At 44.6% G+C, this 22,292-nt stretch overlaps 1 protein-coding gene across 3 annotated transcripts in view; it reads left to right on the top strand.

The window, feature by feature from the left end:
• The window catches only part of cadps2 (Ca++-dependent secretion activator 2), a 187,428-nt gene that overhangs the window by 93,340 nt on the left and 71,796 nt on the right, over nucleotides 1-22,292 (top strand). For all 3 annotated transcript variants that reach the window (XM_084018540.1, XM_084018541.1, XM_084018539.1), the window contains exons 7-11: nucleotides 6,264-6,375; nucleotides 6,542-6,681; nucleotides 14,804-14,870; nucleotides 15,337-15,445; nucleotides 15,648-15,848. In XM_084018540.1, coding sequence (XP_083874666.1) covers nucleotides 6,264-6,375; nucleotides 6,542-6,681; nucleotides 14,804-14,870; nucleotides 15,337-15,445; nucleotides 15,648-15,848 — 629 coding nt within the window. The remainder of the gene's footprint in view (nucleotides 1-6,263; nucleotides 6,376-6,541; nucleotides 6,682-14,803; nucleotides 14,871-15,336; nucleotides 15,446-15,647; nucleotides 15,849-22,292) is intronic.

The following is a 22,292-nucleotide window of genomic DNA, read 5'->3' as shown; positions in this document are numbered from 1 at the left end:
TGAGATTGACAGGCGGATCGGTGCGGCGGCCGCAGTGATGCAGTCGTTGTATCGGTCTGTCGTGGTGAAGAGAGCGATTTACTGGTCAATCTACGTTCCTACCCTCACCTATGGTCATGAACTCTGGGTCGTGACCGAAAGAATAAGATCCTGGATGCAAGCGGCCAAAATGAGCTTCCTTCACAGGGTGGCGGGGTGCTCCCTTAGAGATAGGGTGAGGAGTTCCGTCATGCAAAGGAGCTCGGAGTAGAGCCCCTGCTCTTCCACATCGAGAGGAGCCGGCTGAGGTGGCTCAGGCATCTGCATCAGTTGCCCCGTGGACGCCTCCCTCGGGAGGTGTTCCAGGCATGCCCCACCGGGAGGAGACCCTGAGGAAGACCCAGGACACACTGGAGTGACTACTTTGCCCGGCTGGCCTGGGAACACCTTGGGATCCTCCTGGAGGAGCTGGCTAGAGGAACTATCCTGGGAGAGGGAAGTCTGGGTGTCCCTGCTCAGACAGCTGGATGGTCCGTTTAGAGTCAAACAGACAAGAAAGTAGGAGACGCTTTAGGGGCGGGGCTATCTGCAGATTGACAGGTCGCTACCACGCTACCAATGCGGTAAGCTACTGAGATGAGCCAGAGTGGTGGTTCAACCTCTGCTGACCTAGACTGACCTGTACAGAGACCAGAGACAGGGATCCACTTCTCTAAGCTTTAGACTCCTCTCTAGTTATATTCAGCATATGTTCTCATGTTTATCATGTATCATTGGCCATAAAGTAAAAAGTGGTTAATTTCCCTCCGTTCCACGTGTGGATACACATCATGTAGACCGTTGACCCTTTTACAGTTCATGTGTTGGAACAATGTTTTGCAATGAACGTATGATGAGTGCATTGAAGATTTGGAGATTTGCTGATTACAGTCGTTAAAAAGTGACCTTCCAGATCCGTGTGCTGTTAGTGAGGAAGACCACGTTAGCAGGTGGTCCAGTAGCCTGCAGCTATAGACCCCGCTGGTGTTTGGAGTGACCATGTTAACTGGTGGTTCTGGGCCGAATGCGTCCGTGGACACAAACAGAACATGTGGGTGTTTAATAGTTAATTCGGTAGACATTTTGTGCACAAGGAGAAAAAAAATTGCTCTTTGTATCTGTTGGGGTTGTAGCAGGAGCAGATTTGGTTATCAACAGTTAACTATCAATATCAATATGATTATCGGTATTAATAATTATATTTAATATATTATCATGATATAATCATGAATAAACGGGGCACCACCCTGGGATCAGGGAAAAGATAACCTAAAACTGTATTCAGTCTCAATATGAAGGTTTTATACTCACATGCCAATCATCGTGATCATTGGCATAGAAGTACAAAACCAATCGAAGAATTAAAAGGCATGAAATTCAAGCACTAGCCTTCACAACCTGCTGTTATCCAGTGACATATACAGAACAAGCACAAGAGACCGCTAGTTATAATATAATAAGATTTATTAAAATCAGTAATAATGATCACAATCAATAACACTGCAATTAACAGAGCCTTATTACCTAACTACCTAACACACAAAGCCAAGCTTAAACAAAGGGAGATACACACGTGGAGTGTGTGTGTGTGCGTATGTGTGTGCGTGCGTGCGTGTGCGTGCGTGTCGAGAGAGAGAGGGAGAGATGGCTATGGGCGGCCACCAGATGGAGCTATTCCTCGCAGCGTTCAGGGGCGGAGCCACTGAGGTTCGATGCGGTAGCGAGAGAGAGAGAGAGAGGTGGAGCTATTCCTCGCAGCGGTCAGGGGCGGAGCCACTGAGGTTCGATGGAGTAGCGAGAGAGAGAGAGAGAGAGAGATGGCCGTATGTAGCCACCAGATGTAGCTATGTCCCTAGCGTCCGCCGGGAACAGCTGGCTTAGGACACGCGTGTGCGGCGTGTATGTGTCTGTGTGTTAGCGGGACACAAACAAAGAGAGAGAGGATGCGCGAGCGATATTCGGAGGGACAGAAAGCGTGCCGCTATCACACAGGCTCGAGTGAATAAACTGGCGTTTATTCCGCGAGACCGGTCTTTTAACTGATAGTAGAGGCTTTCTGAGCTCGCGAATATGGCGGAGGTTAGTCGCAAACACTGTTACAGAAATCAACCCAGCTGCGTGGGTACACGATCAGTATTCAAATACAGCAGCACATGAACAAACGGACTCGGCGGTCCGCGATCAGAACTTAAAACACATTAACAAGAATTACAAGCATATCCTACACTATCACTTGTGTCTCTGCCCAGACTGATAGCCTCTTACTGGTATCGTTGCGTAAGACGATGACGGCGTTCCGTAACGGCGGTAGTTCGTGGCGGTAGTCGGCGGGGGACGTGCTGAGTCGGCTTCGTCCAGACGAGAGCGGAGCGGGTTTCCTCTCGTTGATCAAACTCAAATAAAGGAAACAGTTGGTGTTTCCTCCTTCCACGAGCGGCGATATAATCGCGGCTTGGCGATTTAGTCAGCTTACTTCAGACAGCGTCTGGTAGCTGGAAGGCAGGAACCGGCTTGGTTCCTCTTGTTGCAGCGGTGCGCTGCAGGAGGGGGTCGCCTCCCGTTGCAACGTGGTGTTGCGCCGGTTGTAGGAAGAGACGCCCGAGTAGGAGTCGGAGTAAGAGTGAATGAGAGCGTTCTCCAGGCGGCTTCGGTTTATAAAGCTCAGGCCGCTCCAGGGGACCCCCCGGGTTCCCTGAAGATGGTCAGCCAATGGGGCACTCACCTGGGTGAGATGTGAAACTAAAATGGCGGTGTAGTTTTTAACCCCCTTTGTCCTGTTGTCCTGGCCGCATGTGTAGGCTTCTGTAGGCCGCATTGTGTAGTCCTTCTAGTGAGGTCCCAACATATCTTTTAAAATTTGTTCTTTATTTTGCTTACAAGCTAAGAATTTTTGTTTACATTGAGACACATTCAAGTGTATTGTATAATAAAAATAAATAATGCTTTATCATTGCACAACAGCATTTGAATAAAAAGCGGTTTGTTTAACATGTTAATATGCTGAGACTTGTAGGAAAACAAGAGGGAACGCTGAGTGAAGACAACCAAATAGACCTGTTCACAGCTGACATCTTCGGTTTTATCTTCCTTGTCGTTGTTGGGGAATAATGATCACTCAGGCCCGCGTACTTCCTGGTGGCGGTTGGTGGCGGTGGATGCCGGTTGATGGCGGTTGGACGGTGGGGGTCTGTGTAATAATGAGGCTGCCCATTCACATCCTCCAGCTTCTGGTGGAGACGGTTTTATTTCTATCCCTCCCCTGACAGTCTCTCGCCCGACAAATTCACCAAATGCAGCCAATTAGAGGAGCCCGCAGTCACCTGGTGACCTTGATGCTCTACAGGGGTTCGGGTCAGAACCCCGGCTCTACATTGGTCCGAGGTCAGAACAGCGACACCCCCAGGTGAATTAAAATTACTTAGTCCGTTCATTCATTCAATATATTTATATTTATTTATATATATAAAATGAGTATGTATTTGGCATATAAAGCTTGAGGCTGCAGGTGTCAGCTGAGGATTCACCTCTAAATTTGTCCTGCGAACACGCCTTAATGATAACCGCCATTGTGTTATGTCTAAACAGTGACCTCAGGTCAGTTCTTACAGATCTGATGTCTGCAATCATTTAAAATGTGTAGGTGAAGCGAACGCACCTTTACACTCAGCGTTCCCATGGAAACTGGCCAAACAGAACACAGAGCTCGTGTTGCTTCTCAGGGTCAGTTGTTGTCTGTGCACCGCAAGCACTTATGATGTCAGTTTCCACACAAGGCATGTGTTGGTGGGAGCGTGGCCCTCACTGCGTGTAACGTTAGCATCTTTGTCATCCCAAGCTTAAGGCGTCATTAGAGCCTCGCTAAGACAAGCAGGAAGTGAGTGTTGATATCAGCTGATGGGATGCTATTACATCAGAGCCCGCTGGGTGGAAGTGAACTACGGCGTCTGTGATGTCAGAGGCCTCTGTGTTGATGTCGTCATGGTGACATCACACGTTGGTTTGTGGACTATGGTTTTCAAGCCTCATGTTCAGCATGTTAGCCCTTGCCGTCTTGGTTGGTTAGGTTCTTTAAAGGTCCCATATTATTGCATGGTCTCTGCAGCCCACCCACTGGTAAAACGGCGCTCCTACAGGTTCTTCAGATTCAGCTCCTGTCGTTACGTAACGAAAGGAGTCATTTGCGTAGGCCGAACTCCTCTGATGATAGGAGACATCCTAGAGGGGGCGTTCATCACCGACGTGAAGCTCATTGTGTCCTGTGGTGAGACAGCAGTGAGATAGAAGTATTTCACAATATGGTCACTCAGAGCTAGACATGCAGATTGCTCTGACGTCGGTTGTACAAATCAACATAAGTGCTTATATTCTGTCCCAGCTACAGAAGAACAGAAGAGACGGTGGTTGCATTTAATTTTTAATGACAATGTACCGGCTACGGTCCATGTTAGCTTGTATGTGTGTGCTAACCACTTCACATTGGACTGCTTCAGTAACGAGGGTCAGTAGCACAATGCCGGCTTTGCCTCGACACTGACCCTCGTAAAAGGATCTGTCCCAACCATACGGGACCCAGCAACTTTACCTGAGACACATAGGCGAGCCAAAGCGATACATCCACGTAAACATTGGTGCATGCTGCCGCTAGCGTAAGCAGCATCCTGTCTCTCTCTAAGTAGGTGATGACAGACGGAGCTCATTAGAATTTAAAGGTGCAGACACAGAAACAGTCAAATTTTAGACAGATGAAAGTCAGGACCATGGATGGGTTTGGGGCAATTCATATTGAAAACAGTGTTGTTGAACCTCTGACAGCTGTGTGAAATTGAGGGAAAACAGTATAATATGGCACCTTTAATGTCCCCATGGGGATAATTATTTTCACACACCAATCAGGGTTAACAGGGCAGCATAACAGTAACAACAAAACAATAACAAGTAACAAATAACAACCCTTGTCCCACACATACCACAGTAAAACATATAAGCATAGACATGACATAGACAGTGTAGGGGTGAAATATCAGGTCTGCATGGATTTGTTTAAGGCTGTGCTATTGCATGTGCTAGTGATGGCAAGTTAATTTGCTTCTGCTTGTTTTTGCTGGTGACAGTGAGCAGGGTGAAGAAGCAGGGGGAACAGTACATTAGGATGGGTTGGATGATGCTTTTATAGAGGAGTAAGAGGAGGTGGGGGCCACAGACAGTGATTTCATTTTGCGGATAATATAGAGCCTTTGGTGTGCACTTTGAACTTTGTGACATTGAAGTTGAGTGTATTGTCTAGGCTGTTTACTTGTTGTTGTCCATTGATGAGTGTGCAGTTGAGTGTCTTGGATCTGTGTATGACCATTTCCTTTGTTTTGTCAATGTTTAGCTGGAGGTAGTTGTCTGTGCACCACTGTGAAAACTGTGTGATTGACTGGTGATATGCTATGATGATGTCACTGAGTGGGCCTACTATGGCTGTGTCGTCTGCATATTTGAATTATGTGGTGATGAGGGATGGGCTGCTGCAGTCATTTGTGTAGAGTGTGTAGAGAACGCAGCCTTGAGGGGCTCAGGTGTTGGTGGTGAGGGGTGATTTACTTCACTCACACATTCAAACACCGACGGCGGAGTCAACCACGCAGGGCGACAGCCAGCTCGTCAGCAATTGGGGTGAAGTGTCTTGCTCAGGGACACCAGGCACTCACCTAGGAGGAGCCGGGGATCGAACTGGCAGAGCGGCACCCCGAGCAGTAACCTTACTGGATCTGGATCCATCCGGATTCTGGTGTGAAGCTGCTAACAAAGTTAGCTTCATAATTCAAGATCAACTTTACAGCTAAGTGTTAAAGTCATCTTAAATGACTAAATGCATTGGTAGTGTGGTAGTGGCCAGTGAATCAGCAGGTAGCCCTGCCCCTAAACCATCCCCTACTTTCTGGTCTGTTTGACTCTAAATGAACATCATGCTGGATTGAAGAAGACTTGAAACTAGAGATTGAGACCATAAACTCATGTTTACAATGTTTACTGAGATAATAAATCAAGAGAGAAGTAGGGTCATTTTCTCATAGACTTCTATACAATCAAAGAGGAGTGAGGAGTCGCCTGCTGGTGGCCAGAATAGAGAATGCAGCTTTAAGGACCTTCAGAACCAGAGGTCGACTCCTGGTCCTCCAACAGATCTTCACCCAGATCAATAAATGACTAAAACTGCACCGTTTCTGTCCAGTTCTGAAGAGGGTCCTTGTCTCTTTTAGGTGGGGGACTCAAGGGGACTTCACCACCACTCACCCGCTGCCCTCGGTCAAAGTGAAGCTTTTTACCGAGAGTACTGGGGTCCTGGCCCTGGAGGACAAGGAGCTGGGCCGGGTGAGAGTCCAGCTGCACTCCACACAGACCTCAAACACCACATAGATCACCCAGACCACACAGACCCGAGTCACACCAGAGTCTCTGAAATAAATACATTAAAGATGAAATGAAATTAAAGATGAAATACTTGATGAATAATGTGGACAATGTTCTCTTTGGTCAGGTGGTCATGAACCCCACCACCAACGGGCCCAAGCAGGCCGAGTTCCACCGGATGGTGGTCCCCAAGAACAGCCAGGACACGGACCTGAAGATCAAGCTGGCGGTCCGCATGGACAAACCTCCCAACATGAAGCACAGCGGGTGAGTCTACATACTCTAGTCATCTACAGGATCTAGTCCTCTACAGCAGAGGTTCTCAAACTTTTTTCGGGCCAGGGACCCGATACAGGGGAGAACATTTTCCAAGGACCCTCTCATAATCGTAACACAGATTTAGCACATTTCAACCGCCGCTGGAAGTAGGAGTTCTTGTGCGATTGTGTGTGGCTTCCATGTGTGATCCATTGAGCAAGCAAATAGGAAGCCTTCTGGGCTTGTGGCCAGGTTCACCATCCGGGTTTTCTGGCGGGTGTAGTTCTCACTCTTGCGACTGAAAAAGTATTTAATTTTGCCCTTAAATTCCGGGTGCTTTGTTCAGATCTCAGCAGTGTCTAAGCAGAGCAGCTGAGACACACACAGATAGTGTGATAGTCATGTCGAAGACGTTTATTATAACTTGAACACTTGAGTTTTGAATCTGTGTGATGAGAACCTCTACTCTACAGGGTCTGGTCCTCTACAGGATGTAGTCCTCTACAGGGTCTAGTCAATTTTCCAGTCATTGAACACACAATGTCATGGAATCTCCTATTGAACTAGTTGGCTAATCAGAGACCCCCCAAACAGACAACAATGTTTATTTTCAACATCATATGAACATTAAATAGTTGTTAGTTCAACAAAACTTTATGTTATTTTTCCTGTGTCTGAAACATCTCAATAACGTTAACTTGTTAGAGCGTTTGGTTCTGTTGCTAAAGGTTAAACCTTCACTGGCTAAATACCGACTAAATACCAGTTAAATACCTGCTAAATACCGGTTAATTGTACTTATTGACTCTGCTAGCGTTTGTCTTTTCAAACCAAATGCTGAAATGTTGGGCCAGTGTGAGCGCTCCGTTCTGTACTTAAGAGCGGTACACTTCCTCAGCCCCCGGCACGCTTGGAAGAGGTGGATTTGAATACGGTATGGTTCATGTACGAGCACATGCACGGGTACACAATGTGGACATGACGTAGGCTTTAATCGATAGGCCGGTCCACTCATTATTGCTCAGTGTTTAACTCGGATCTCCCCCCACTATCGATCTGAATTATGACTGAACATACTGTTAATGGCTGTAGGACACAGCTGGATTCTGGGTCGGGCTTAGGGCTTCAGACTCTTGGTGTGAGCGGTACCGGAGCAGAACCGGACCGGTAGTTTTCTAATAAAAATGCTAAAAATAACTCCAGCGGCTAATGGCAGTTCTCTCCAACAATTGATTGACAGGTGCTTTAAGGTGTGTTTACATCATTCATGTTTGCATATCGTAATATTTGTTGATTATGATCAATTCAAAAAATATATACACATATTAAACACATAAAAACATGTTTTTAATTGTTCAGACAAAGAAATAATTTGTGCATTTCTTGCTGTAAATCATGTTAAAATAAGTAAATGTTCACACTTGTGCAGTTAAGCAGATAATCCCTGAAATGATCCAGTGGTAAAACAAAGTTAACATTTTATTGAGGCAGACATGTGGATGTAGTGCAGTTCTTACTTTATGCCACAAGATGGCGGCAAACCCCAATTTTCAAACCTCTATGATGAGGAGATTGAGGAGATGCTTCTGTTCATTTAACTCGGCAGTAGTTTGTCTAGGTCGGCCAACTATTTTATTCCAGATTGAAGTGATGAAAGTATTCATCTGATGAAGTAATTTAATGAAACCACAGGTTAAATCTACAGATCCAGCAGCATCTCGCCAACATGGACACAAAATAACAGGTTCGCAACAGATGCATTTGCAACACTGTGTGTGTGTGTGGGCGCGTGAGAGAGCGAGCGAGATAGAGAAACTAGCCCCTGAGGAGACTTAAATCAATATTTGTCAACATGAGCCACCAAGCTTGAGTGTTATTATCATGTCATAACATGCTAAAAAGTAAGATCAAAGCCTCCTTCATGTTGTGCAACTCTTTAACAATTTATGCCAAAACATTTGTTAATTCTTGGTATTTTTATATCAAAATCTAACATCTTTCTCTTCCTTGAAAAGAAAATATGACCATCAGCTTGTGCCGACCAATAATATGACATCATCAGTGTGAAACGGCGGCTCGGAGAGAAGAAGGTCGTCAGCTGATCTGTTGAACTATCTAACTGCGCCCGACATGATGACGCGGTTTCACTGTACAGAAGTTAAATGCTGTCGAAATGCAGCTTGAGGACAAAGTAGAAACGCTGAGAAATTAGACATTTTCATTTCCTGTGTTGTCCTCCTAATCCCTCCCGTAATAGTCCACACTAACTCTGATCTCAGACAGACTGAAAGACAAAAGACAGGAGAAAGAGTTGGTGCAGTAGTCAACCTGTCCACAAGGGGTCAGTGTTCATCTGCCAGTGAGTGCAGCTCTTCTCCATCTGTTCAGACCAGATTTATTAAAGACACAATCAGCTGTCGTCCCAAGTTGTTTTTTATTAGGGCCCGAGCGCCGACAACGTCGGGCTGCGAAGCCCTATTGTTATTCAAATGTTTATTATTATTTTTTCACAAGTTCGACCTGCGTTTTGGGGGTCTTCGCCTGAAAAAAAACTAACGCAAATTGGAGTGTCTATAGGGACTCGCGAAAAATTTGATAATTTGGGGTCGTTCACAAAAAAGTTGCTCACTAGCGCCACCTAGCGTTGGAACCTCCACCCCCGGCGCACCGTAAGTCCGATTGACATTAAACTTTGCACACATGTGCAGACAAGTCTCCTCTACAAAAACGCCACTGGGAGTACCAAAGTCCGCCTACCGAAATTTTCCGCCATCTTGGATTTTATGAAAAACAGGACGTTGCGCAGTTCTCGGACACCGTTGGTCCGATTTGGACGAAATTCGGTACGCATACCCTTTAGACCTAGCTATGGATATGGACCGAAAAGGTTTTGAAAATATGCATTTAATCAGGAGATATCGGCCAATGAACATTAGAGGGTGTGGCTACCAAAATGCAATTAGCATAACTCTATAACCTTTGCCCCTAAAATTACGAAACTCGAAACCTATGTTGACATCGCTTGAAAGAACATGTATGTCAAGTTTCATCTAAATGGAGTCATATTTGCCACTTCCAAAAAATCCCAAATATTGCCAGTTATGCCTGTTTTTGGCTGTTTTTGGCCTTTCACAGGGGTCACGCTAAATCAAAAACTGATTATACCGTTGATCCGATCGATACCAAAATTGGATATGTTGTTGGAAAGGCCTTACAGACAAAAAGTATGCCAAAGATGTCCAGAATATTTAGGGGCGTGGCCACAACGACGCCTTGACTGCGCTACTATTTTTAACTTTCGCCATAGGCATTAAAGCTGTTATAACTTCACCGTTTCTTCTCCGATCTGCTCCAAAATATTCATGCTTGTTAACAATCACGTCCTGAACACAACTGCACTGCAATTTTAACTGATAGGTAGAGCGCCACCTAATGGCGACAGGAAATGTGACTGATTTTAGGCCCTTTTTCTGAGCAACAGCCCCCCCTCTAGGTAGGGCGTACACGCATGAAATATTTTTTCCTAGATAGCCCAAGTGGAGCTGTACAAAAAAGCCTCTTGGACCCACCGCCTCAAGTCATGATAAAGTAGGTAAAAAAAATGTTTTTAGCCAAGTGTGTAAATCAGCCAGGTTTTCACTCAATCTTCACTCGGGGAGCATAGAGGGGAGAGACACAGGCGCACAGCGACCACCAGATGGAGTCAGAGATCTATCAGTGACACATGGGGAACTGTGAATCTCACATGCAGCTCAATCTGCCTCACACCAGATCAACAGCCATGCCACTTTTAATTCCTTTTTTTTAATTCCTCTTATTTCAGCCTGGACACAAAGGGAGGAGGAGAGATGGCACACATCTCCACATGCATCTCACACAGCTGTCACTTGAACTCTGCCATAAACATAATAACTTCAGTGTTTCTTCTCTGATCTGCTCCAAACTTTGCACACTTGATTAGAGTTCCTTCCTGAACACATCTGCACTTTGATATTCACTCACAGTCAGAGCGCCACATACTGGCCACAGGAAATGTCATTGATTTTGTGAATTTTTCCAAGTTAAAGCCACACCTGATTTTTTTTATAACTAATTCCTCTCATTTCAGCTTGCAAGGAGGACACAGGGGGAGGAGGAGAGATGCACACTTTACATGCATCTCACACTGCTGTCAGCTGAACTCTGTCATTAACATCCAAACTATTGTAACTTCAGTGTTTGTTCTCTGATCTGCTCCAAACTTTGCACACTTGATTAGAGTTCCTTCCTGAACACATCTGCACTTTGATATTCACTCACAGTCAGAGCGCCACATACTGGCCACAGGAAATGTCATTGATTTTGTGAATTTTTCCAAGTTAAAGCCACACCTGATTTTTTTTATAACTAATTCCTCTCATTTCAGCTTGCAAGGAGGACACAGGCGGAGGAGGAGAGATGCACACTTTACATGCATCTCACACTGCTGTCAGCTGAACTCTGTCATTAACATCCAAACTATTGTAACTTCAGTGTTTGTTCTCTGATCTGCTCCAAACTTTGCACACTTGATTAGAGTTCCTTCCTGAACACATCTGCACTTTGATATTCACTCACAGTCAGAGCGCCACCTACTGGAGACAGGAAATGTCATTGATTTAGTCACTTTTTCCAAGTTAAAGCCACACCTGATTTTTTTTTATAACTAATTCCTCTTATCTCAGCTTGCAAGGAGGACACAGGGAGAGGAGGAGGAGAGGTCACACTAGGGGGAGGAGGAGAGATGTCAGAAAGGCATGAACATGTGTGTATGTGACAGACAGATGGCTTTAAATGTCAATCGCTTGTGTCTAAACTCACGCCACGAGGAGGTGGCTGCTGCACAGGTAGGCGGCTGCCGCACGTGTGAATGCAGGCACTCCACGACCGCACGTGACAGACGGATGCCTTTCGGTGTCCATCGCTTGTGTCTCGACTTGCGCCAGGAGAGCCGGCCGCGCCAAGGGCAGCGTCCACGACACTGCCCTGTGACCGCAGGCACTCCACGACCGCATATGAGCTCGGGCCCGTCACGATACTGCTCGCAGTTTTAATTTAGTTTCTCCTCCGTTCCTTGATGCTGTTTTTTAAGGTCTTTGAGTCAAACGGGGTCAAAAAGAAATTCCACACATCTCAAGAATCCTAAAAATGAAGAGACGTGAATTCCAACAAGAGGCCGGCGGACGCAGGAATTTATCTGCTAACGGGAGCGAAAAGGGTGAAGAACAGAAAATGTTTTGGTACAAATATTTTCACGTTTGTCTCATTTAGTCGTGGATCCTGTTAAATGTCGGCGGATGAGAGATGACGTTTTCCTTTCAGGGTAAAAAAGTGAACAAACAGGAAACATGTTGGTTCGGCCAAGAGAGACTAATGATTCTTCAACAGCATAACTAAAAGTATATGTAAAAGTAGGCCTATGTGTGTTCTACTTAGTATAAATGATTATTTTACTAGAATGATGATGACTGAATGGCAGCCCTTTTCACGCTATCCTCTCTCAAAAAGGGCCAAAAATAACTTAAAAAATGAGTGAACGTATTGCTTAGATGTATTCTTATGACGTGGTGTATGGCGATATCAGCCTCATTGTTTCAGCTGCAATGCCGGCGGTGTAAAACGGTGAATTTGTGAGAAAAAAAAACACATAATTCACAGTTGTAGGTAGGCTGACTGTCATAAATTAGCCAGCACCTCCGTCAGAGCGCGTGCCACCGTATGGATTGCATTGTAGACCGTGTTTTTGCTCTGGTTCTCTGCATCACCCCCAGAATAAATAAAAGTAGGCGACCCGTGGCAAAGTAACGCAGTGCAATGCATACAGTCTGCGGCACTGTGCTCGACTCCGATGTGTCGCCCCGGCAACATACGGCTTGAGGAGCTGAGACAGAAAATGATCCGCGTACTGAGCTCCACTGGATCTCCAAGAGAGCTGATTGGTCAGTAGGCGGTGCTTTTCTACACGTTGATCTCTTATCAGGAACATAACCTGCTCCGGAGCAGGTAAGCTCTGCAATGTAAGTTACCATGGCAATCTACTCTGGTAAGAAGTGAACCAGCGTGGTAGGACGGAAAACCCAGGTTCCCACCAGAGGCCTGCTGCTTTGTAGCAGGCCCTGAAGTTACCTCACTAAGCCCAAATCCTGCTTTGTAGCAGGCCTCTGGTGGGAACCCAGTTGGGTGTCTGTGTGTTTAACTACATGTCCATGAAGAAGATCTGAGCTTTATTCTCGATGAACGAGAGGAAACCTGCAGAATAAAGAGACGAGGACGTGACCTCGCTGTCACACAGGCACCAAGATCTGTATGAAACCTGCTCTTAAAGAAATCTTAAATCTAAACATCTTTTTTATTTTTATAGTTGAATATTTCTTCTGGTGAAACAAACCTTGTACCTCATTTTAGTCTGCAAAAGTATACATTTTATGCCTATTGAAAAGCAACAAAATTAGATTTTTCAATGATAACCTTGAATTTATATTCAATGCAGATTTGCAGATGTCTGCACAGAACTCACTCTAAAACTTTTTTTTTATGAAAGAAGGGGAACTAGGTTTGGTGGAAATCAATTTAAGACAATACAAATAAAACAATGAACATTTCTGGGAATGCAATTCTCCTTGCCGGAAATTTACTGATATTTGCTCTGGAATATGTTTATTTCTTATCACCAAAACCTTTCAAAGGCCTAAGCTTCTTTTTCACATGAATTAACTAATTCTGTCTGTGTTTTAATAAAACGAGTCCGCTGTCTCGTCACATTTATAAAAGCGTGTGAATATCCGGCTGAATGACGGTTAACGATGGACGGTGAAGCCTGTTAAAGGCCCGCAGTGAACCCTTTGGGGTCCATCTCTGTGGTCTGGGTCCGGCTGAAAGGATGAAACCCAGCAGGAGGACCCGGACCATCTCGACGAGGGGCCAGCGAGCGCTGCCACATGTTAACCCGGGGCCGAGCGGCGTGGCCCCGATCCTCGGTGCAGACTCGCCGCGGCCTTGACTGGAAGCTTTTTCTTCGAGGGGGGGCAGCGGGCTGAAGGAAGAGGTCACGCCATCGATTGATTTTCCTCACTTGCACTTGCCGGCGTCCCACGCTTCGGAGGCCCCGCGAGAAGCCGTTGATTGAGGGGCCACGCCGGTCATCGTCGTCATTCTGCTGCAGACTCGCTCAGCGAGCAGCCGTCTGTGCCGCCACCTCGCCGCCACCTCACCGCGCTCCAGACTCATTACTTCCTCTTTCCCGACTTAACGTGGTTTAATATCACACATTGATGGATGAGCGGACTCCTGATAGAATCCTCCTGACAGTCACAATGAACCTTCAGCGTCTTCAAAGCGTCACAAGGAAATCTGGAGCCGTGGAGTTATTAATTACATTTACACCCACAAGTTAAAATCCCGGGGAAACGGCATTTTGGGACGTATTTGAGTGGTTTACACTTACGACAGCCGGGGCAGCCGTGGCTCAGAGGTAGAACGAGTCGTGCTCCGATCGCCGGTTCGAATCCCGGCTCCTCGGGTCCACATGCCGAAGTGTCGGAGGAAGGCACTGGACCCCGAATTGCCTTCGGAGTGTGAATGTGTGAATAATTAGCTCCAGAACTGCAGTTCCACAAACGGCCACGAGTGGCGTCACCGTGTTAAAATGGCAGAAATAAACCCGTTTGTACAAAAAAGGGTTTTGGTCTCTGACGTCATGTCGACGATGAAATTCACCCATTTAAATTATTTGAGTCTTAAAGTTCAGCATAAGTGGCTAATAGGCTAACAGGCTAACAGGAGGGAGCCACCCACAACTTCAGGCACCTGTGGGTGCCTTTCATACATTCTATGGAAGGTTTTTTTAATTCATTTTTTTAGTATATATTGTTAAATGTGTGCAACATGAGCAGCTTTGTGATCTAAAAGGTAAAAAGGGCATTTTTTTATTTAATCTCGACTTTAAATTCCTTCAGTCGTGTTGCCTTCATGATCACGCAAAACAATACGGTAATTTTTATTATCAATCTATCAATCTCCTTGATCCTTATTTACCAACTTTTGTGCGTTTAATATAATATAATATGATATATATATAATCTCTGTTTATTAATGACACAGTGACGTGTTGCAGGTACGTGTACGCTGTGGGACAGAGAGTCTGGAAACGCTGGAAAAGGAGATACTTTGTTCTGGTTCAGGTAAGAAACTGATAAGTATTGATCAGTGATTGATTGGGTCTTCGGGTCAGAGAAGCTAAATTCACAGCAGCTGTTTTAATGGATCAGATTTAACAGTTTGACGTATTTAAGATGCATCAGATCAAACCGTCCGTCTCAAAAATGTAGTTTCACCTTATTTAATGTCATGAAGTTTAGAAGAGAGTCGGCGATCAATGTGAAGTGAAAACATGTTTAAAAGGTTAATATTATGAATGGAAATCCTCTAATATCCGTCACTACTCCAAATCACATATTTGCCTCTTGAGCTTTACAATCCGTCCAGCAGACAACATCTTTGAGCATCCGTTCAGATCAGGAAACTGAATCCCCAAAAATACCTAAATGTGTGTGTGTATGCGTGTGTGTGCGTGTGTGTGTGTGTGTGTGTGTGTGTGTGTGTGTGTGTGTGTGTGTGTATGTGTGTGTGTGTGTGTGTGTCCTGCAGGTGAGTCAGTACACATTCGCCATGTGCAGCTACAGAGAGAAGAAGGCGGAGCCTCAGGAGCTGATGCAGTTGGAGGGCTACACGGTGGACTACTGCGACCCTCAGCCAGGTAGCCGAGCCGCTTCACACCTGCAACACCTGTTACTCCTTTTACACCTGTAACAAAAACTATTATTTAAAATTAATAAATATATGAAAGATGTGACTTAATAACATTTGTTACTGCTGATTGATCATTATGTTGATTATGTTGAGGCTCTTCCTCCTCCACCTCCTCCCACCCTTCCTCCTCCACCTCCTCCCCTTCTCAGGCCTGCAGGGAGGCCGGGTCTTCTTCAACGCGGTGAAGGAGGGCGACCTGGTGATGTTTGCCTGTGATGACGAGCCGGACCGGAGTCTGTGGGTCCAGGCCATGTACCGGGCCACAGGGCAGTCCTACAAACCGGTCCCACCGCTGCAGAACAAGACCAAAAACTGTAGAGGAGGACTCCAGAAACAAGCGTCCCCAATCAGTAAGTTCTGGTTCTTCTTTCTTTATAATCAAACACATGAAACCGGTAGAATAAAACATTCACTGTGACTTTAAAGTTTGATCAGTGAAAAAAGTGCAGAATTCCACATGGTGGTCCTGATGCTGGTCCACACGGTGGTCCTGATCCTGGTCCACACGGTGGTCCTGATCCTGGTCCACACAGTGGTCCTGATCCCGGTCCACACGGTGGTCCTGATCCCGGTCCACACAGTGGTCCTGATCCACATGGTGGTTCTGTTATTAATGTTAAATCAGGTTAAAATGTTTATTTAACCTGCAGAATAAACTGGCTGAATAAGGTTTAGGAGAAAAACAAAAGCACACAGAAACAATTTCAGAACATCAGAATGAGCTGATATCAAAAAGAAAATTACAATGTTTAACTATTGTTTCATTGTTGCAGCTGGTTGGAGAGCAGCTCATTTTAACCTTGTTATATGAGCAGTTCAATCTGGAACGGTGCTTCATTTCTCCCCTTTCACTTGCAAGTAATTACTGAATATACAACGTAAACTTAAATGTGGTGAAACAAAAAGTCCAATATTTTCTGTGATTTGTAGTAATCAAGGAGAACGAAGCAGAAGAAGGAAATAACTCAGCTAGAGACCGAACGAAGCAACATTTAGTTTTTAATTTCATTTAATTGAAATAAAAAAATGTAAAAGATGCCTCCGTAGTCCGTACATAACGTCACAACGTCAAAAATATATAAAACTATAAACTAAGCTTACCACTCCCCGAACAATGAGAAAGGACAAACAAAACAGCAACAAAAATAAACAAAGAAAAGGTAGATTGATAATATGATAAAATAAAACAATTCCCCAATTTTAAGAACGATATCACTTCGCGAATCCAAGAATTGAAATATGGAGGAGGGTTTCCATGACAACAGGGTTCTCCTGCGTGCATTAAGGGAGGTGAACGCGGCGACGTTAGTTTGGATGTTTGTCGTCACCTGAAGAAATGTGAGTCTGTAAAACCTCAGAGATCACGTTTGTTTGTGTATTTAGTATTTCATCGTGTATTAATATTTTTATTTGTGTGTCCAAGCCTCCACTCGGTGGGCGGAGCTTCATGTGGTTGTAATTTTCATCTTAAACTCAGCGATGAAAAATGATTTGAACAATCACCTCTTTCTTTAATTTTACAATTTTTCCCCACTTCTTTCCTCCTCTCCTTCTACTTCATAACTCCTGTCTTTCTTGTTTTGCTCTCTTCTTCTGAATCCTGGAGAGTTTGCAGCATTCTGGTTGGTTGCAGGTCTGAGGGAAGAACAGGACTCATTTTCCTTTTGTTCATCCCTCCTTTCTTTACTTCCTTTGTCTATTCCTTACATCTACCCATCCTCATGTTACATTTGTATTATAATTATTATTCACATATTTCTTCTTCTTTTATACACATCTTTATTCTTCTGTCTTTCTTCACTTCCCGCTTTCATTCTTCCACTAATTTTCTTTAAGATGTTTCTCCTACCGGTCAAACATTTGAACATTTTCTTTTAAGTTTTCATCTTTATTAGAAAAGAAAAATCGTATTTCCTTCATTCATCATCTTGTCTTTCGTTTGCTCGTTCTCTCTGCCGAACTCGTATTTCCTCTTTGCGTCGTCTCTTCTTCCTCTCTGTCGCCTGCAAATCATTTCATTCATCGTGTGTGTGTGTGCGCAGGTGATTACGACTGCAGTGCTTGTGCAATTTCTCGCCGCCACTGTTAACATTTAATGGACTCGATTGAAGCGTTAATGGCGAGAGGTGCTGACACGCTGTTTACAGGAGGAAACAGAAAGTGTCCCTGAAACAGCTCTTAACTGGGTGTTAAGTGACGCCCTGTGTGTGTGTGTGTGTGTGTGTGTGTGTGTGTGTGTGTGTGTGTGTGTGTGTGTATGTATGTGTTGGGTTTGACAGGAAGTTGTTCTTGCTTTCTCCCCTCACCCTGCAGGGGGTTAAAAATATATGAAACGTGGAGGTTAAATAACAGCACGTGTAAACACACACACACACACACACACATTGTTATTTAACATTAATAAAACCATACTTCTCCCGTCTTGAATTCAGAAGTCACTGCAAGTCGAAGGTCTGGCGATAACGAGACAATGACAGCGAGACGTTCCATCTTTGTGCGTCTAACGTTCCACATTGTGTTCAGCTTTGTCTCGTATAGGTGGTTATTAGGTTATTGACGTGTGTGTGTGTGTGTGTGTGTGTGTGTGTGTGTGTGTGTGTGTGTGTGTGTGTGTGTGTGTGTGTGTGTGTGTGTGTGTGTGTGTGTGTGTGTGTGTGTGTGTGTGTACACGTGTAAGTCGACTCACATTCTGGCCTCCGACTGTCATGTTGTCACGCTGCTGAATGGATCCTCTGTCTTGTTTGCCAGCTGACGTCTCACCACATTGTCACACCGACAGCTGATTGTAATCACAGAAGGAACTTTCGTGTCGTTGCCGTGGACGACATGAACTTATAAACAGTCAGTGCAGTTTATCTCGCAGTGAGACAGAAGTTCCTTTATTGTCCCTCCAGATTTAAATCCAAAACCGCCACGTTTAACCAGCAACTGTATTGCGATACGCAGCAACCGTGGCTCCGCCTACAGTGCCCTGTCACTAAAAGATCGATTGATTGGTCATGATATTATTGGTCGAAACTGTTTGCTACTAGCTAACGTTAGCACGTGTCATATGAAAAAAAGATGATTGGATGAAAAAATTACGAAGAAATAGATGTTGTTTGTTGTTTTTTTGCTGACAGTGATTTTTTTTTATTGCTTTTATTGCACGACAAAAAGAGAATTAACAACCCAACATACAAAAGGACAATAACATCTGTTTACACACCAGTTAACGTTTGACAGGCAACGAAGCTGATTTGTTTGTGCATAAAACAAATTCTGGGAATAATGATATGATGATAATAATGATTAAAAAAATGTAAACTACAAAAATATTAACTTCAGGCCCTGAAATCCCACCATGAAGCTCCAAAGTCATGACCTTCATTTCAGCGCTATTTTACAGGCCGACAGATGAAGAACAGAAAGATGCTACGCAATATTTTAAGTGTGTTACAGTTTCAATTTAATGTCTGGATAGATCAGCCCAGTGAATCTACTGGATGTACGCTCTCTTCAGCTATTTGTTATTAGACTTATTCTTGAATAGGTGAAAGAGAAACACAGATGTGATGTAAAGAAAGCAGCATCATCTGACTGTGAGCTCATTAATGATGATGTCATCAAACATGTCTTAAAAAAACGCTAACTTTGTGTGTCATTTCTTGTGCGATCGTCAGGAAGGTCAGAGACGGACCGAGTCCCGCTGTGTGTGTGTGTGTGTGTCTGTGTGTGTGTGTGTGTGTGTGTGTGTGTGTGTGTGTGTGTGTGTGTGTGTGTGGGTGTGTGTGTGTGTGAGACAGAGTAAAGATTAAACTTAGACCCCAACCGATAAAGTTTTTGAAGGCCGATACCGATACAAATGTTTGTTGATCCGATATATATCCGATATTCCGGCCAATATTTTTTTATCTTTTTTATTTCAGAAAAGCGTAACAAAACATTAACAGATTTCCCTGACATTAATTATTTGTAGTTATTTATGAGTCTTCACTAAAATAATATGATAATGCAGTTTAAAAATAAACTTGTTTATTTTATTGTCACAACGGAACAGAGGAACATCAAAAATATATAAAAATTCTGATAAATAAAATGTATAAAAATACAAACTTAAGATATAAAACTTAAAGTCCTTTGAACAAAAACAATAACAACAACAACCAAACACAAAGTTACCAGTATTAAAAGACTTGGTAAGCTTCATAAATATAACTTCGAACAAGACTGGAGACAAATTCTGTTAAGTTCTATAAGGGTGTTTCGTCCGTTTTTATTTTATTTTTAAAAAATATATAATATCGGCCGATAATATCGGGCTCTAATTAAACTAGATTTAAACATCTTCATAATTGTTGTTTGATGATGTCATCGCGTCTCATTATTGCCTAGTCATCAACAAACACATTTAACTGCCAGAAGTGAAGCAGGAAGAACAGGAAGCTCCATGAGAGACAGAGTTGATCGTTAAAACTGAAACGTGTGCAAAGAACAGTTTAGCGTCCCAGAAAACAGAACCAGGACTCTATCAAGATCAAGATCAGGATCAGGTTTAAGCTCCTGACTTTGGTAATATTTGTGCTTCTCGGCTTTTTTTCACTTCGGCTTCTCAGCCAACAAACGCGTTTGATTTTGCTAAAGAAACCCCAGGAGATGCCTGTCGCCGCTTCACGTTAACGCGATTTAAAGCGGACGTTGAAACAAAGTCCAAACGAGTGGAAACCAGCTGATGACAAGAGGCGGTGTGGATGTGACCTTTAACCTGAAATCCACTTCCACCGTCCTCTGTACGCGGCCGTTGAGGGTCCAGACTGGCGTGTGGCGTTTTTTCCGGGATGTGTACGCCTGTCGGCAGTGTTTTTGGAGAAGCAGGTGGTTCGTTTGGCCACAAGGACAATCCCGACGAGAGACTGTCGGCTTGTTTTAACCTCCCAGGTTTTCAGCGGCGGCCTCGAACACATCAGAGCAGCTGCAGGACGCGTTTGTGCACTTCCCTCAAACTTTTAGCGGAGTTTGTTTCTGCTCGGCGCCGTGATAAGCCTCACTGAGCCGGATGGAGCCTGATGGGTCTGTCTGTCTGCATCTTCGTCTCTGCTCGCCCTGACATCATCCTCGCCGCCACTGCCACGCTCTGACAGAAAGATCAAGTCACATCTCTCAGCCCGGTGCACCTGAAACTAAAACGCTCTCCTCCTCTTCGTCTGCATCAATAACCCGCCATCAGCGGCCGCCGCCGCCTCTCAGAGCCGCATGTCACATGGATGTGACTGTTGCCGTGACAATACCAATGGAGCCCAGACAAGATGGATATGGAGAGATCGAGCGCAGAAACCTACCCCCCACCCTCAACACACACACACACACACACACACACACATTGTAAATATGATGCTGAGATGTAGACGTAAATATTTTACACTTTAGTAAAAAAAAAAAAGGCGATTTAGCACAGCACTTCGATAGATAGACACATTTTTGTCATGCATTCATCTTCCTTGTCAAAAAGTGGTGTCTATATTACCCACAATGCACGTTGACGGGTCAGACTCTGTGTTCCAAATCCCTCACTTCTCACTGTTTAGTGGTGGACACTGTCTGAATGTTTAGTGAGAATGATTTTACCCACAATTCATCTGTCAAGTAGTGATGGTCACACATGGGGCATTATATCCCAGCATGCATTGTGCTGAGGAGAGAGCTGCTTGATCGAATCTCGAATATCTAATAATATATTAAAAGTGAGCATCAACACATAAAGCTTACAAAGTACTTTGCATTTATTCATTCATTTGGGAAAATATGCTTATTTTTTACCTTTCACAATAAAAGCCTGTGACATATATGCAACATTACATGAAATTTAACCCGTTTTGTGACGGGTTATAGTCTGTATTTCTTGAAGACAGCCATTCAGTGCATCTCAATCCTGTAATTACTTCTCTGTAAGGAACCCTCTCCTCGTTGGTGGCAGGGTCCGCCACTCAGATTCAGCCTTCAAACACCGATGAGAAACAATTTAAAAAATACAAAGTAGAGAAACGTGCGGCCATCTGTGCCAGCAGCAGTGTCACCCATCCATATTTTCTTTCACACGCGCACCCTCCCCCCGTTAACCTCCCCCGCTGCAGATAATAGCTGAAAGTTGGACTTGACACGGATCAACATCACTCCTCCGCTGTCTGTCCCCCAATCAATATTCCCCCTCCCCCCCCCCCTATCTTATTATCAGCACTAATCTATATCTCTTTGTCTCGTTTTCTTTAGAGTCGCCTCCTTCACTCGCCGTCTTTTCTCTAAATTACATTAAAGGACAATCCTGTGTTTCGGAGGTAACGAATGTAAAATGACCTACATCGGATCGTATGGAGGGAAAGCGGGCCAGCGGCGCCACAGGGCAGCGGCGGGGAGAAAAAGGGGCACGTCGATTGGAAGTTGATTGTGGAGATTTCACTTTTGCTGTCTTTTTTTTGTGACAAAGAAAGGAGAGAGGGGGGGGGGGGGGACACAAATGTCTGAGAGTCCTCGCGGGCTTCTTCCACATCCACACAAAAACAAAATGGCAGCGTTGATAAAAAAGCAATCACTAATGTTCGTCTCGGGTGCGAGGCCGCGGGCATCGCAGGCGTGGAGACGGCGTCGGCATTCTTCAGTCTTTTGTGGCGCCATGTGTCACGCTCAGAAACTTCCCATCCCGACATGTTCCCCCCCCATGAAGGCAGAATGGAGAGTGTTAGGCTTTTCTTTTGGAGGGGCCATTAACAGGAAGGCCTGAAAGGACTGGAAATGAACCGGGTCTGCTCGGGCCGGGACGC

This window comes from Eutrigla gurnardus, assembly GCF_963514095.1.
Source record: "Eutrigla gurnardus genome assembly, chromosome: 9".
Classification (NCBI taxonomy): Eukaryota; Metazoa; Chordata; class Actinopteri; order Perciformes; family Triglidae; genus Eutrigla; species Eutrigla gurnardus.
Note: the sequence above shows the minus strand (reverse complement) of the source record. Positions and strands in the feature narration are given on the sequence as shown.